This window comes from Mastigoproctus giganteus, chromosome 7 (assembly GCF_048544385.1).
Source record: "Mastigoproctus giganteus isolate SK-2022 chromosome 7, ASM4854438v1, whole genome shotgun sequence".
Lineage (NCBI taxonomy): Eukaryota > Metazoa > Arthropoda > Arachnida > Uropygi > Thelyphonidae > Mastigoproctus > Mastigoproctus giganteus.
This window is the reverse complement of record NC_143581.1, coordinates 128,063,389-128,080,639: the sequence shown is the minus strand read 5'-3', so window position 1 is coordinate 128,080,639 and position 17,251 is coordinate 128,063,389. Positions and strand designations below refer to the sequence as shown.

At 38.4% G+C, this 17,251-nt stretch overlaps 1 protein-coding gene across 3 annotated transcripts in view; it reads right to left on the bottom strand.

Moving 5' to 3' along the window:
- The window catches only part of Cog6 (conserved oligomeric Golgi complex subunit 6), a 439,606-nt gene extending 422,689 nt beyond the window's left edge, over positions 1 to 16,917 (bottom strand). For 2 of the 3 annotated variants that reach the window (XM_090377892.1, XM_090377894.1), the window contains exon 1: positions 16,687 to 16,917. In XM_090377892.1, coding sequence (XP_090234018.1) covers positions 16,687 to 16,794 — 108 coding nt within the window. In that variant the 5' untranslated portion in view covers positions 16,795 to 16,917. Of the gene's footprint in view, positions 1 to 15,771; positions 15,825 to 16,686 lie in introns of those variants that run through there. The other variant, XM_090377893.1, reaches the window with a different exon arrangement.
- Between the last annotated feature and the right edge of the window lie 334 nt (positions 16,918 to 17,251).

Here is a 17,251-nt window from a genome sequence, read left to right as displayed (position 1 = left end):
ATTAAGGACAAGTTGCTGCTATGGATAAAGGGATTGTTGAGTGGAAGCAGACAGAGTGGTAATTGATGGACACTGCTCTTCGTGGACCAATGTTATTAGTGAAGTCCCCAGAGCTCAGCGTTGAGCCCACTGTTTTCTTCTATATTTATCAATGATACTGATGAAGGCATATCAGGCGTAGTATCCAAGTTAGCAGATGATACAAAGGTTGGCAGGGTGGTTAATGACAGTACACTACTTCAACAGGTTCTAGAAAAGTTAGGCAGATAGGCTGAGAAATGGAAACTGAATTTTAATTGATAAATGCAAAATACTGCACCCGTGGTAGCGGAAAATGAAAAATACCTGCGAGTAATTGTGCAGTCAGATATGAAGTTCTCTGAGCAATGCAGATAGGCTGCCATGACACCTCATGGGGCTTTGTCATTGATATACAGGAATTTTGCTAGCAGGAATAAGGAGGTGATTATCCCATTGTATAAGGCAATGGTCAGGACACATCTTGATTACTGCATACAGGCCTGGAGGTCTCGTTTTAGGAAGGAAGCAGACCTGCTGGAATGAGTACAGAAAAGGGCAACAAGACTGGTGAGTGGAACAAATGGGTGCTCTTACTAAAAAAAGGCTTCAGTTCTGCAAATTGCAGCATCTAGAAACCTGCACGGTGATCAGATTGAGGTGTTTAAGGCTTTGAATGGTTTGTGCAGGCTCAATGCTCTTGAGATTCTTGCTATTGCTCAGACCACACAGAGGAGGAACAGAAATTGAAATTGAGGAAGGATAGTTGCAGAATAGATGTGCGGAAGTTTACCTTTAGCCAATGGGTGGCTGGTTGTTGAAACAAACCTCCATTGTTGTTGAAGGCTATAGCCTAAATAAATTCAAGGAAGAACTGGACAAACTATCAGAGGATATGAATTAGTGAAATGGGAAGTGTCATGGGTTTTTTTTTTTTTTTTTGGCTGATCCCATATAAGCTTGCTCTTGCATCATTTGCCACTGCTAATGTTAATGGTTTATTTTTTCTCATTTACATATTTCTTACTTATTTAACCCAAATGTGGTAGCACTCCACTGTGCTGCACCTTTCAGGTGTAACATAAAAAGAATACTTGTAAAAAATTTATTCCAGGTTAATGATGAAAACTTTCTCTACCTTCCTTAATATATACAGTTTTAACTGAGTAGTTTCAGAGTTAAAATTTATAATTTTTGCAGAGTAACTGAATGCCTGTCAAGTGCAGCTTGACCATCCTTGCACATTTTTTTTTTTTTATTTTTTGGTTTTGTTTAGTGGTCATGCTACATTTCGCAAATGGTGCCCCCATCTAAATATATATATATATATATATACTGTGTGTGTGTATATATATATATATATATATATATATATATATATATATATATATATATATATATATATAAGTTTTATAGTTTTAAACTTATATATAGTTTTATAAACTCGAAAATGAAAATAAGCTTCTTTTTTTATTTATTTTCAGCAAAATTAAACCTAAAGTGGTGGCATTCAGCAAAGTAACAAAGCTGATGATATAATCTGATAAGTGCCATACTCCCTTTTAAATTTCTGGAAAAAACATTTTGGGTTTTTTAATTCTGCTTGATGTATACTAATAGAGTAAACTCTGTAATCTAGCACTTTAAAATCCAGCAATCATATCAACAACTCAATTTATATTGAAGAATCCATGAAACACGGGTAAAATTTCTCACCTGTATAAGATGCTTACAGTACTGTTTTATCCTTTAAATTATGCTAGCAACAAAAACAGGTTCAACCAGCAGAGAAAACTCAATATTCTTAATGCTTATAACAGAACAAACTTTGCCCTCACAACTGTTTGCCAGATATAGCAGGACAACCGGTTGTGAAGTACAGTACTGGTCCCTCCTCACATAGTTGGTAGTTTGTAGCGGCAACGTGCAGACAAAACAGCTGTAAAGTTGTTTGATGTGAGCTGCCATGCAGTATATGAAATAGGAGCTTTCGAAGTTGTAGCATAGCTAAAGCTATCTGTTTTTATCTAAGTGTAGTCACTAGAGACCAAATGATATCAGATGAAGGACCAGTTATTCTTGAAAGAGACTATCACAGCAAACTCATCTTTTAAACAAGTAGTCAATTGAAAATTTTGGCAAGACCATCTGTTTGAAAGTAGTGCAATACCAGACAACCCATTACAAAGGAGTTTGTCCTGCCACGAGAATTGACCACTGGCTTAATAATGCAGTTTAAATCATGTTGACCACAAAAGCAGATGAAAGGACAAAGTAGTCTTGGAAACATCTTATAATTTCACCAAAGTCATATAACTTTAGCTATATCATAACTTTGAATTTCTCTCTTTTAGTGTTATCTCTTATTCAGTAAACTTCATAACTTAGCTTGAATTGCAACTTGTAAAGTTAGGCTATGAGGCTAGTCATACAGTACTTTTCTGAACTGGTGACTGATGCTAATTTTGGAAAGCTGGGAGCAAAGAATGATAGAATATGTTCAATATGGATCCAGTTGGAAATATGTATTCATTAAAACTATAGTTAATTTGTTCCATAAACTGTGACTAACTGATATGCACAAAGAATAGCTATAGTTCCACACAACCAATTTCTGCCACCATTACAACAAGCCACACAGCTGATTAAGTGAATAACCAAAATACAGAGAAAAAGAACAGATGGCTCAAGGTTACTCATTTGACTTTCCACTCAGTACTAATGCCATGGAAAAGAAGGCTTAGTGAGGGACCTTGACCACCTATTGTTTTTCTATCTACTATAGTTATGTTGTTTTTGTTTTTTAGGCGCATTAGCAACTAAGGCTAATTGCTCCAGGGATATGCGGTGGTCATTCCCTGACCTTTCCACATCCTCTGTATTTGGTTCTATTATAGTTCATCATCTGCCATTTTCAAACCACTACAGGATGAAGGCCTCTCCAGCAACTTTCCAGTTCCTTCTGTTTTGAGCCCTGGCCATCCATTTACTGCCCACAAACTCATGAATTTCATCTATCCATCTCCGCTTTTGCCTTCAAGGTTTTCTTCTAGCTCCTCTTGTGTACCATTCTGTTATTTTCTTAGTCCATCTGTCATCATGTCTTCGAGCTATGTGTCCTGCTCAAGACCATTTTAGTTCTTTAGTTTTGATAAGAATGTCCTTTAATTGAGTTTGCTGCCTAATTCATGTGTTTCTCTTCTTATCTAACAGTCTGATTCCCAATATAATTCGTTCCATTCTTCATTGTGTAGTTCTCAGCTTCCCTTCCATTCTTTTGGTGAGTGATCAAGTTTCACTTCCATAAGTCATGGTGGGAAGTATACATTGGTTCATTATTTTACGTTTCAGACAAACTGGGATATTGCTCTTCAGTATGTGACTATATTTCCTGAATGTTCACCATCCAAAATTTATTCTTCTCTTGACTTCCAACCATTTGTCATTATTACAGCTAATAACTTGTCCCAGATAAGTATATGACTCCACCTTTTCAATTACTGCTCCTTCAATCATTATTTCTCTTTCTGTGCCATACGTGTTCATCATTACTTTTGTTTTAGCCATATTCATCTTTAGCCCAAAATCCTTACTAACTGTGCATAACTGATTAAGATTTTCCTCTAATTCTTTGAGATCGTGGCTTATGACCACAATGTCATCTGCAAATCGTAAATGGTTTAGGTACTCTCCGTTCACATTGACTCCTTTCTGCAACCAGTCTAATCTTCTGAAAGCTTCCTCAAGGACAGCAGTAAACAGCTTCAGAGATATTGTGTCTCCTTGTCAAACTCCTTTCTCGATTTTAAATTTCCTACTGTCTTTGTCTAGTCTAATAAAGGAGGTAGCATTCTCATATATTTTCTTCAAAATCATAATATGTGGAGTATCTATGCCTTGTGTTTCCAGTGCCCGAAACATTGCCTTATGCTGTATGGAGTCAAATGCCTTTTCATAATCCACAAATGCCAAGGCATAATGGTGTTTTATATTCATTTGCTTTCTCTATTAGCTGTGATATTACGTGAAGGTGATCCATAGTTGAGAATCCTATCCTAAAGCCAGGTTGCTCTTTCGCTTGATTCTCATCAAGTATTCTTTCTAATCTGTTAGTAACGACCCTTGTGAACAACTTGTAGATGTGGGATAACAAGCTAATTGGTCTATAATTTCCAATTTCTGATTTATCTCCTTTCTTATGCAGCAAAACTATGATTGCATTATTCCACTGCATAGGCATCACACCTTTTCTAATACACTTTGTGAAGAGTCTTGCCAGTTTTTGTGTTATGTCTCTTCCTCCCCAATTTTAACAACTCTACAGTAACTTCATCTTACCCCAGGGCTTTCTGATTCTTCATTTTCTTCAATGCATGTTCTACCTCATCATGAAGGATATCGGGTATGTCATATGTGTTGCTAATTTGCAATCCATCTTCCCCCACTGCAATCCATCATTCCCTTGCTCCTTGTATAATTCTCTATAGTAAAAAAAAAAAAATTCTCTATAGTAGTCTTCTGCTATTTGAATTATGCCTTCTCTGCTGTTTATAAGTACACCATCACTATTCTTCAGTTGCAGTATCATTTGTCTTTCTGTATTACTGCTCATGGCTGCTGATTTAAATCTTGTTTTCTACTTTTCTTGTGTTAAATCTTCTTATGTCCTCTCTGAGTCTCTTTCTAATGGCTTTGCATAACTCAGTATACTCAATTTTCTCCTTGTCAGTATTTATCTTGCTCTTCATTTTTCGCCTTCGGTTCATCATAACAAGTGTTTCTTGACTAATTTTTTCTTCTTTGGATTTCTTTTTCCCTATAGGTTTCTTGGGCTTTATCACTTTCAGAAAGTTGTAATATTCCTCGTTGATATCTTGGTATTGAGCAGTCTGCAGAAGCTCAAACTTGTTCTTAAGTTCCAGTACATACTGCTTTTTCTCCTCTTCTGTTATCTCAAAGACCTTTGTATTATTTCCTCAAGCCAGTTTTTTCCTTTTCTTTCCTACATCTATATTAAGTGTACATCTTACCATTCTGTAATCACTTCCAACATTTACCTTATTCAGGACGGTAACATCATTCACAATATATCTTCTGTTAGTGAGGATGAAGTCGATTTCATTAGTTGTTAATCCATTTGGACTCTTCCATGTCCACTTTCTGTTCACCCGTTTCTTGAAAAAAGTGTTCATTACTGACAATCCTTGAGATTTTGCAAATTCCACAAGTTCACCTCTTTCATTTCTTTCACCAATTCCAAAATTTCCTATAGTTCCCCTTTCTGTGCTGTTTTGTCTTTTTCAAACCTTGGCATTGAAGTCACCTCCAATAATAATAGTGTAGTGGGTTTTCTGCTCATCTAGAAGACTCTCAATTTCGGTGTACATTTCTTCAACCTCTTCATCATCATGGCTCGATGTTAGTGTATAAATCATTATAACCTTTAGCTTGTACCTCTTAGAAATCTTGAGTATTAGTCTTGACACCCTTGGTGAAGTACTTTTGAATTCCAAAATGTTGTTTTTTAAATCTTTATGGACCAGAAACCCAAATCCACCTTCACTCCTTTCACTGTTTCCATTGGTGTACAGATTTCCACTTGATAAACTTATATAAGTGATTCATTTCTTCTTCTTGTTTAAGCCAAACCAATGATATTCCAATTCACATTTTCTAAGTCCTTTTCCAGTTCTAATATCCTGTCTTCACCGATGAGTAAACTTACGTTGTAACAGGCCAAGTTCAGTTTCCGTGCACGGCAGCCTGGTCGTACCCAGAGATTCTTAGCACCATCTGCTTCCACTCTGATCCTCTCACTGCCGTAAGAGGGGGAGTGAAAGCTGCTGGTGACTGAGGGCCATTTGTTTTGTCGTGCTGTCATGTTACTATAGTTATAATGGCTATAAAAACAAAAAAACCTTGAATTCTCTGTTATTAAGTGCAATAAATAGATACAATATAAATATGAACAAATGACACTGTACACAAATATCAGAATATCAGATGTGCTCCAGAGAAAAAAACTTTTGCAATGGTTAATAAGAAAAAAATTACCTATTCTTTTTGAAAAATAGATGAAATCATGAGCAACCATCACATCTGAGATGGAATGGTGGCTTGTGAGTAATAGTAACAGTATTCGCCATATAGAGCAAGAAAGCCACAGGCTTTTACTGCACTGGTAAAAAAAAAAACTCTTAAGATAAATACAGTAAGCACAGGTTATAGTGATCATGTTTGCAAATTGAATTTTGATTCTAATAAGCAAAAATCGACGAATATTATCCACAGACTATAAAAATAAAGATCATCATTGGCCATTTTCAATGCACTGCAGGATGAAGGCCTCTCCAGTAACTTTCCAGTTCCTTCTGTTTTGTGCAACGCCAATCCATTTACTACCCACAAACTCATGAATTTCATTTGTCCATCTCCGTTGTGTATTCCAGGTTTTCTTCTAGCTCCTCTTGGGTACCATTCTGTTATTTTCTTAGTCCATCTGTCATCATGTCTTCGAGCTATGTGTTCTGCCCAAGACCATTTTAATTCTTTAGTTTTGATAAGAATGTCCTTTGGTTGAATTTGCTGTCTAATCCATGTGTTTCTCTTCTTATCTAACAGTCTGATTCCCAATATAATTCGTTCCATTCTTCGCTGTAGTAGTAGTAGTGGCATGTGATGCAAAAAAGCAAGTGTATGAGCTTATGCAGCATCAGCCAAAAAAAAAAAAAAAAATCACACCATTCCCTCCAAATGCCTGTCCAGTTCCTCCTTAAATTTATTTAACCTATCAACGTCCACGGCACATGGAAGTTTGTTCCAGAAATTAACCACCCGCTGGCTAAATGCAAATTTCCGCATATCTATTCTACATCTGTCTTTTCTTAATTTGAATTTATGCCCCCTTAGGTTCGTAATCTGAACAAGTGGAAGGATCCCATCAAAATTCAACATGGTCAACCCATCCAAGCTGTGTAGTTCTCAGCTTCTCTTCCATTCTTTTGGTGAGTGCCCACGTTTCACTTAAATAAGTCATGGTGGGGAGTATACATTGGTTCGTTATTTTACGTTTCAGACAAATTGGGATATTGCTCCTTAGTATGACTATATTTGCTGAATGCTATCCATCCAAAATTTATTTGACTTCCATCCCATCCATTTATTACTATTACAGCTAATGACTTGAGCCAGATAAGTACATGACTCCATATTTTCAATTACTGCTCCTTCAATCAATATATCCCTTTCTGTGGCATACTTGTTCATCATTACTTTTGTTTTAGCCATATTCATCTTTAGTCTAAAATCCTTACTAACTCTGCATAACTGATTAAGATTTTCCTCTAATTCTTTGGGATCGTGGCTTATGATCGTGGCTCAACTGCGACCAGTCCAATCTTCTGAAAGCTTCCTCAAAAGCAGCAGTTAATAACTTTTCAGAGATATTGCGTCTCCTTGTTGAACTCCTTTCTCAATTTTAAATTTGCTACTGTCTTTGTCTAATCTAATAAAGGAGGCAGCATTCTCATATATTTTCTTCAAAATCATAATATATGGGGTATCTATGTCTTGTCTTTCCAGTGGCTGAAACATTGCCTTATGCTGTATGGAGTCAAAAGCCTTTTCATAATCCACAAATGCCAGGCATAATTGTGTTTTATATTCTTTTGCTTTCTCCATTAGCTGTGACATTATGTGAAGGTGATCCATAGTTGAAAATCCTCTCCTGAAGCCAGCTTGCTCTTTCGGTTGATTCTCATCAAGTATTCTTTTTAATCTCTTAATAATGACCCTTGTGAACAACTTGTAGATGTGGGATAACAAGCTAATTGGTCTATAATTTCCGATTTCTGACATCTCCTTTCTTATGAAGCAAAACTATGATTGCATTATTCCACTCCTTAGGCATCACACCTTTTCTAATACATTTTGTGAAGAGTCTTGCTAGTTTTTGTGTCATGTCTCTTCCTCCCAATTGTAACAACTCTACAGTAACTTCATCTTCCCCTGGGGCTTTTTTGTTCTTCATTTTCTTCAACATATGTTCTACCTCATCAGGAAGGATATCAGGTATGTTGTACGTGTTACTAATTTGCGATCCATCTTTTTTTTTTTTTTTTTTTTTTTTATGAGAACCCCAAACACGAGAGGTATTAGAACCTATAGTACTTTTAGTACCGTGCTTGGGTTGGAGGTTGAGAAGACGAAAGAAGATATTTGTTGATACTGGACTTGAACTTCTGTAGATTGTAATTTTCAGGAAATACGTATGAAGGAAGATTGTTCCAGAAAACGGCAGTTGAATGAATAAATGAGGAAGATGAAAAGTTGGTTCGTGGGTTTGAAGTTGAACGGTAAATGGATGTTGGCTGGTGGCGGCACGTGTTCGGACTGTTTTGAAAGAGAGAGCGGGAATTATAGAAGCCAATTCAGAAGAACAGTGCCCATTGAAGTAACTGTAGAAGAGGCATGCAGCAGAAACAGTGCATCTATGAGAAAGTGAGTGGAGAGACTCTGTTAGAGATGAATCATTAATTAACCTAACTGCCCTCTTCTGAATGGAATCAAGAAGCCTGAGAGAGGTTTTGGGGGCACCACCCCCAGATGTGGGAACTATATTCCATGGCAGGGCGGATTTGCGATTTATACAGAGTGAGCAGCTGTTTGGAAGAAAAGTAATGCCGAGAGCGAAAGAGAAAACCAAGTTTTTTAGATGCAGAGGAAGCAATATTTGTAATGTGCTTGTGCCAAGAGAGATTAGAAGTCAGGGTAATCCTCAAAAGAGATATATCATTTTGCCTAGAAATCGGAGTGTCACTAAAGATAAGCATAGGAGCAGAAGAATCCTTTTTGCGAGATATAAGATAAGACTGAGTTTTAGAAGGGTTGAAATCAACTAAGTTGTCTTTGCCCCACTGGAGAATTACTTGAAGATCGGCAATTAAGGAATTGGAAGCACATTTTCGAGAACTTGAAGCTGATTGAGCAGGACAAGGTTTCTCAAAATGGAAAGTTGAATGCAATGTGCTATCATCGGCAAAACTATGAATAGGATTTCCAGTCAATGGAAGAAGGTCATTGATATACAATAGGAAAAGAGTGGGGGAAAGAACTGAACCTTGGGGGACACTGGCATTAGTGGAGAAGTTAGAAGACAGAGAGCCATCTACCATCACCCTCAGTGAGCGATCAGAGAGAAAACTGGATAACCAATTACTAAAAACAGTTGGCAAACCATAAGATGGAAGCTTATTTAGAAGACCTTTATGCCAAACCCGATCAAAAGCCTTTGAGATGTCAAGAGCAACTACTTGTGTTTCACCGAACCTTTCCATTGAATTAGTCCATAAATGGGTAACATACGCCAGAATATCACCAGTGGATTGACACTGACGGAATACATACTGGCGATCGTTGATCAGATGGAAGGTTTCTAGGTAGTTTAAGAGTTGGCGGTTAATTGATTTCTCCATTACTTTATAAAGAGTAGAAGTAATTGCAATGGGACAATAATTGGATGGGAGGGATTTGTCACCCTTTTTAGGAACTGGCTGGATATGATCAAATTTCCAAGCAGAAAAACGCCTTTCGATTAACAAAGTGAAAAAAGGCGGCAAAAATAGGAGTAAGTTCAGGAGCACAGGTTTTGAGAACAAGTGGAGAAATACCTTCAGGATCTGGAGCTTTCTTAACATCAAGATTCATCAAAATCCTTCTGATATCCTTTTGACGGAAGACCACAGGAGGCATTGAATGGAGCGTGTTAGGAATGGTGGGAGGTGTTTTACCAAGATCATTAATACATGAGCTGGAAGAAAAATGGGATGCTAGCAGATCAGCTTTATTTGGCTGAAGTGACAACAGAACCATCTGGTTTAGACAGAGGTGGGAGCAGAGATGGGCAAAAGTTGCGGCCAATAGATTTGGCAAGAGACCAGAATGCTCGGCTACCATTAGGGCAAGAAGCAAGTTTTCTACTCTTAGCCTGTTCAAACTCTAATTTGGACTGATTAATAACTGCTTTACAATTGTTGCGAGCTTTGGTGTAGGCAGAAAATGAAACTGAAGAATTAGAAACAAGCCAATTACGATATGCAACATTCTTCGCTTGGACAGCCTTAGCACATTTATTGGAAAACTAAGGTTTAGATAAAGGACGAGATTTTAAAGTGGAGTGTGGAATAAAGGATTCCATTCCTGCAAGAATAATTTCAATGACGCGATCTGAGCAAACGTTGACATCAGAAGTTTTGAAACAGTAATCAGACCAAGGAAAAGAATAAAAGAAGTCTCGCAGGTCATCCCATTTTGCATTCTTGTAATGCCAAACAATACGAGGTTGGGAATAGCCATCAGATAAAGGTTCCATTGGAGAAGAGACAATCACCAAGTTGTGATCTGAAGTGCCTAAAGGACCTCTCACTTCGACCGTGTCCTTAGAAGGGTTGTTTGTGAGAAAAAGATCAAGCGTGTTGGCTGTATGATTAGGATTGTCCGGTATTCTTGTAGGTAATGAACAATCTGTGATAGGTCATTAGTAATTGCAAAAGCCTCAGCATCTCGACCTGCTGGGTCGGTGTGACTAGAAAACGGAAGCCAGCTGGAGTTGTGAACGTTAAAATCACCAAGGAAAATTACCTCACTGTTAGGAAAGTTGGACTGGAGAAAGTCAAGTTGCAAAGAGAGGAAGTCAAAGAGCTCCAAGTGATTAGTGGAGTTGGAAGAACGGTAGAGACAACAGATGAATTTGACACAATGAGGTAGAGAGATTTTAAGCCAGAGAAGATCAAAGAGAGGAGATTCCAAATTGCCAAGTCTCTGACAGGGAATATCAGAACGGACATATGCACAACAACCACCTTTGAGGCGAAAGGAGTCATACAGCAAATAATTTGGACATCTGAGATGAGCAGTAGTTGAATCAACTGATAACTGAGATTCTGTCAGAAAAAGTACATGGGGTTCGGAAGACTGCAAGTGGAAATGGACATCGTTGAGATTGGAATTGAGACCACGTATATTTGTAAAATGAATTAGGAAGTCCTTGGGAGGTTCAGATCTTTTCACAGATAAGCTTGCTCTATTATTTTGACAATTCATGGGGTATTCAATAGTAAGAAAAAGTCGGTGAGACATGCTGTATGAAGTAATGAAATTTTTGGATATGGCTTACATGTGGTAAAAATATACCCAGATCCTTGACATAACGTGGCCTCGACAATGCTCCCTGCATACACACTACTCGGACTCCCTCCAGTCACTATCTGGCAGAGTAGAGGTAGCAAGATTATACACTAGCTGATCCGGAAGCCTCCTAGAGAGTTACCAATAGGTTTGGTCCGGTGTACTAACTAGCGGCCGGCCTGCGAACACCGTTTTAGAGCTGTACCCTCGAAATGTAAGGAATATTGGATCTCGCCACAACATTCATCATAACCTCAAAAATCATCAATCATACTGCATGATGGAAGAGATAGGGAAGGGTTGGCCGGAACTTAGCTCTAGAGACTAAACATGGGTTCCACCATTTCAAGCCTCTAATAAGCAAAGTGGTGGTATTTCACCGGTTGATGAGAGTCATCTACCACCTAGTACTGGCTGGTAACATAGAGGGGCGGCGTTGCTCCATGTGGTGTGGGCGCCACACCTCGACCCCTGCTTACGTTGGTTCACACCTGGGTGGTCACCCACCATGTACTTGTGCATGGAGGTTATACCCAGGATTACTAACAGTCCCACCATCGTGAAGGTGCAAGCAGAGGATTTGGCTGTCATAGACCGTCCAGACTTCGCCAAAATGGCATCCACTTGACTTGAGTGTCACCCGAATATCAGTTTCATCAGCATTTTAGACTCCCAGGTAGCAAGAACAGCTTGTCTGGCATATCTGAGAGAATGTCTGTGACAACCCCAAGGACCATCTTCCCCACTGCTGGCATCATTCCCTCGCTCCATGTATAACTCTTTATAGCAGTCTTCTGATATTTGAATTATGCCTTCTCTGCTATTTATAAGTCACTATTCTTCAGTTTCTCCTATTTGTATTGTTTTAGAGATTTCCATAAATTCACTTGCCTGAAGATTAACATTAGCATTAGTAGAGGCATATGATGCAAGAAAGCAAGCTTATTCAGCATCAGCCAAAAAAAAAAAAAAAAAAACCCACTCCCATTTCACCCCTCCGTTCGTTCGAAATACCTGTCCAGTTGAGCCTTAAATTTGTTTAGGCTATCACCTTCAACAACAAGTGATGGAAGTCGGTTCCACCACCCAACCACCCGCTGGCCAAAGGCAAATTTCCGCACATCTATACGACATCCGTCCTTCCTCAATTTGAATTTATGCCCTCTGAGGTGATTATTCTGAGCAAGATGAAGAATCCCATTGGCATTGAGCATGCTCAAACCATTCAAAGCCTTATACACCTCTATCAGATCACCTCGCCGGTGCCTATTTTTTTTTTTTTTTTTTTTTTTGATTTGGTAGTTGTTGGCGCATCGGCTTCTGTGGCCATATTGCACCTCCCAAGGTTTTTGCAGTACTTTGATCCAAGCCCGAGGCGGGAATCGAACCCGCGACCTTTGGGTTGCCGGGCAGGTACTTTACCCACTCGGTTAGACCGGTCGGCTGCCGGTGCCTAGTCTCCAGACTCTGTAATTTGCAAAACTTAAGCCTTTCTTCATAAGAGCAACCCTTTGTTCCATTCACTAATCTTGTTGCCCTTCTCTGTACCCGTTCCAGCAGCTCTACATCCTTCTTCTAATGAAGCCTCCAGACCTGTATACAGTACTCAAGATGTGGCCTAACCATTGCCTTATACAAGGGAATAATCACCTCCTTATCCCTGCGAGAAAAATTCCTGTATATCATTGACAAGACACCATGAGCTACTCTTGCAGCTCGTCTGCACTGCTCAGAGAACTTCATATCTGCCTGCACAATTACCCCCAGGTCCTTTTCATTCTCCACCACTGTCAGTGTAGTACTACAGAGTTGATACGTTGCTCTGGGTTTGCTGTTTCCCATTTGTAGTACTTTACATTTGTCAATGTTAAACTTCATTTGCCACCTCTCAGCCCATCTGCCCAACCTTTCCAGATCATGTTCCAGCAGCATAGTGTCAGTAGCGTCCTTAACAACCCTGCCAACCTTTGTATCGTCTGCAAACTTGAACATTAAGCTTGATATACCATCATCAATATTATTTATAAATACAGAAAACAATAATGGACCCAACACTGAACCCTGAGGGACTCCACTAATAACATTAGTCCATGATGAGCAGTGTCAATTGATTACCACATTCTGCCTTCTCTCCCTCAACCACCCCCTTTATCCATAGCAGCAATTTGCCTCCAATGCCACACTTCTCCAATATGTGCAGCAGTCTTACATGTGCAACAGTATCAAAAGCCTTTCAAAGGTCCAAGTATATAATATCAAAGTTATTCCCTGCATCCATTTCTTTTGTGACTGCATCATAGTATCCAATCAAATAGGTAACGCAAGACTTCCCCTTAACAAAACCATGATGTGTCCGAGCTATAACTGAAGTCTTGTCTAGATGATTCTACAGTGCTTCTTTAACCAGTGCCTCCATTAATTTTCCTGGAACAGAAGTTAAACTCACAGGTCTATAATTACTTGTGTCAGCCTTTGATTCTCCTTTGTGAATTGGGGTCACATTTCCACATCTCCAGTCTATGGGTACCTCCCCTCAGTCCAAGGAAGCTCTCATAATTATGGCTAAGGGTTTGCTTACTTCCTTTGCTGCCTCCTTTAATATAACTGGATAGATCTCATCCACCCAAGGTGCCTTTCTTGTGTTTATCTTCAACAATTTCTCCTCCACTTTATTCTGTTATTACAAGATTACTGCCAGAGTTGAATATACCTCTGATATTCCCCTCGGTGAATAACTCCTCATGTGTGAATGTCGATGCAAAATATTCATTTAGTTTGTTAGCTACCTGAGCAGAATCATCAACAGTTCAACCATCGATATCAAGTGGACCAATCTGATTCATCCCCTTCCTTCTAGAGTTTACATAAGTAAAGAACTCTTTTCTGTTTTTCTTTGCATCCTTTGCAAAAGATTTCTCGTAATCTGCCTTCACCTGCCTAACCTCCTTTTGCAAAGGATGCAAAGAAAAACAGAAAAGAGTTCTTTACCTCTATGTAACTCTAGACAGGAAGGGGATGAATCAGATTGGTCCACTTGATATCGATGGCTTGAACTGTTGATGATTCTGCCTTAGGTCAGCTAACACCATTACCTAACATGACATATTTTTGTAATCCGACATTCCAATGAGGAGTTTTTTGAATGCTTCCCATTTTGAATTTGCTGTTGGTAACATCATCAGTTGGTCCCACTGTATAGAATTTAAATACTGTCTCAGACCATCGTAGTCGCCTTTACAAAAGCAATAACTGTTCTCTTTACCCCTTATGGTAGTTACCTCTTTGAGTAAATCCCACTTCAGCACACTATGATCACTGCCACCTAGTGGTTCCTTTATCTGCAGATTCTTAATGCAGAAGAATCACTACTGATAATCAAATCAAGAGTATTACTCCCTCTAGTTGCCTCCCGAACATGCTGATGTAGAAAACAATCATCCAATAAATCCACAAAAGCCTTGCTAGTGTGTGAGTGACCAACCCACTAATTCCAGTCAATATCTGGGAAATTAAAATCCCCCATTATAAGCCTCTCTGATTTACTGGCCCACTCCATTTCCCTGTGCAGTTTCTTATTATACTCAACAGAATCATTAGGCCAATAGCACACTCTTACTCTCAATTTTGATCTCCCAATGCTTATGTCACACCAAACTGACTCGACACTGCACTGTCCAGCGATGTCGACTGGCTTCACTTCCCTGGATTTTATGTATTTCTTAACTAATGGCATAACCCCTCCTCCCTTCCTATCCTGTCTATCCTTTCTGTAAACGCTGTACTTCCCAAATTCAAGTTCTGCATTCCTTATATATGTGTGATACGTCTCTGATATCCCAACAATATCCACCTTCGATGCTTTGAGCAATACCTCAAATTTATTTACCAAACTCCTAGCATTGGTGTACATGCACCTGTTTCTATTCTTAGCTACCCTAACACAACTCATGTGTTTACTTGAACCGCAACGATTCCCAGCAGTCTCTGAAATATCCTGCATCTTGTTTTCCAGGCTTCTGCTCATTCCAATACAAGCAGTGCAAGAATCACTTTCACCTCTGCCAGTGGCTACTGTGAATCTATTAGTCCTTGTATCCCCCCAAGCTAGTAGTTTTCAAACCCACCTAACACTGCCTCAATAGCATCAGCAAATATTCTTGCACCCTTTCTATTTAAGTGTATCCCATCTCTGTAGAAGCAGTCTCTCCTGTTAACAAATACAGACCAGGCTGAAAAAAATTCTACCCCTTGAGCCTTGCACAATCTTTCCAGGGCTAAATTATTATTATTAGCCATATGGTGCAAAGAAGCCTGAGGCTTATGCTGCACCAGTGAAAAAAAATTCCCAAGTTACCCTGAGAGAAAGAGAGAGAAACAAAAGTAGAAAGGAATCGCCAAGAAAGAAAAGAATGATGATATCCAGCTCCTTTTTTTTTTTTTTTTTTAAACTGTTGAAGGATGCCAAAAGAACAATGGATGTACTTGTTATATACATGTGTGTGTATCTAAATTGCTTGCTGCTTTTTCATTTACTAACTATATCTCAATTGCATTTGTTTTAATACTCACCATCATTGTCTCAGTGTCTAACCTGCAGCTTTCTCATAATTTTGGGGTTTTTTGTTTTTTTTTTATTATTTGCTATCTTCAATCACTAACTTAATCCCTAACAGTCCCATTCACTCAAGTGACACAATGCCATACTCTACGGATGCGAAATTTTGTTTATATTACGGGAAACCCAGATTGTACCACAGGGATTTACAACTTAAATTAAGACCACAACTATTTAACTGTTATGTAAGCAGAGGCAGATTTAACAGCGGGTGCACCGGGCTTGTGCCCTGAGGCCCGACTTCTGAAGGGCCCATACAAAGCCCCAACAAATTAGTTGAACATATTAGTTCAAAACTTTGTGATTATTATTAATTACATTATTCATATTATATTCAAATTTTATTGGAAATAAAACATTAATAGTACATAATATTTTTTATTTATTTAAAAAAATGGTTAACATGTATTTTTATTTTCCCTGTCTCTCTCTTTTTTTTAAGGGGCCCAATATTTTCTTCTGCGCCCGGGACCTCAACCCGCTCCTGTATGTAAGCCAAACCATGGTCAACTACGCGTATACTACTGTACAAGAAATTATACCGACAGCACTATAACATAAACAAATTGTGGTTTTCCGAAACAACATATATCAGAGGCAACAGTGTATAGAGACAGCGATTGCACTTCATAAATTTTGAGAATTTTCTTGAATGCACTAATGTGACCAGCTACTTCAATAATAGTACACACAGAGGGACGAGGTTTTATTAATTTGTATCACCGAGCATCTGTTACATAGTTCCTGACCACTAACGCAATATTACCTTAATCACTATCAGGAAAATTACATTACCATAAACAACAAATCAAGATTAATGAGAATTACAGTTATCATCATGAACTGCTATTCTTCCTAAATTAACTTACTTTATCATTTTCAAATTTGGTCTCAAGTATCCTTTTAAGCTTTCTAGCTAATGGATTATGTTGAGCACTCCTTTCTGAGATATATACTTCGTTCCCAAAATCAGCCATGTCGTGAAAACTTCTATAAGGTTAAAGAATAGAGGATTGTCTTTACAGTTTAGTAAAAGTACGCACGATTCGAGTAAAAAGCAACAAATCATACATAACAAATCGGCCAAACTACCAATTAAAAAAAAAAAAAAAAAAAAAACACTAATTTTTGTTACTCGAGGATAAATTTAAGGTAACCCTGCACTTTAGTGTCGTGAGCAGTGTTGCCAACTCCCGCTAGCCGCATGCTCAAAATCCGCTATTTTTAACACTTAATACCCGCAAACTTTTTAAATTTTCATTTGGGGTAAATCCTATTAATGGGTGCCCCATAAAAAATTTTAAGACCCCTACATTATATCCAGACAAAAACCTCCAAATTGCATATCAAATGCAGTTTATTCTGAGGATGAAGTCAAAAATAACAATTTTAACGGAGTTCATGAATTTATGCAGTAGCAATTAGTGTTGCCAA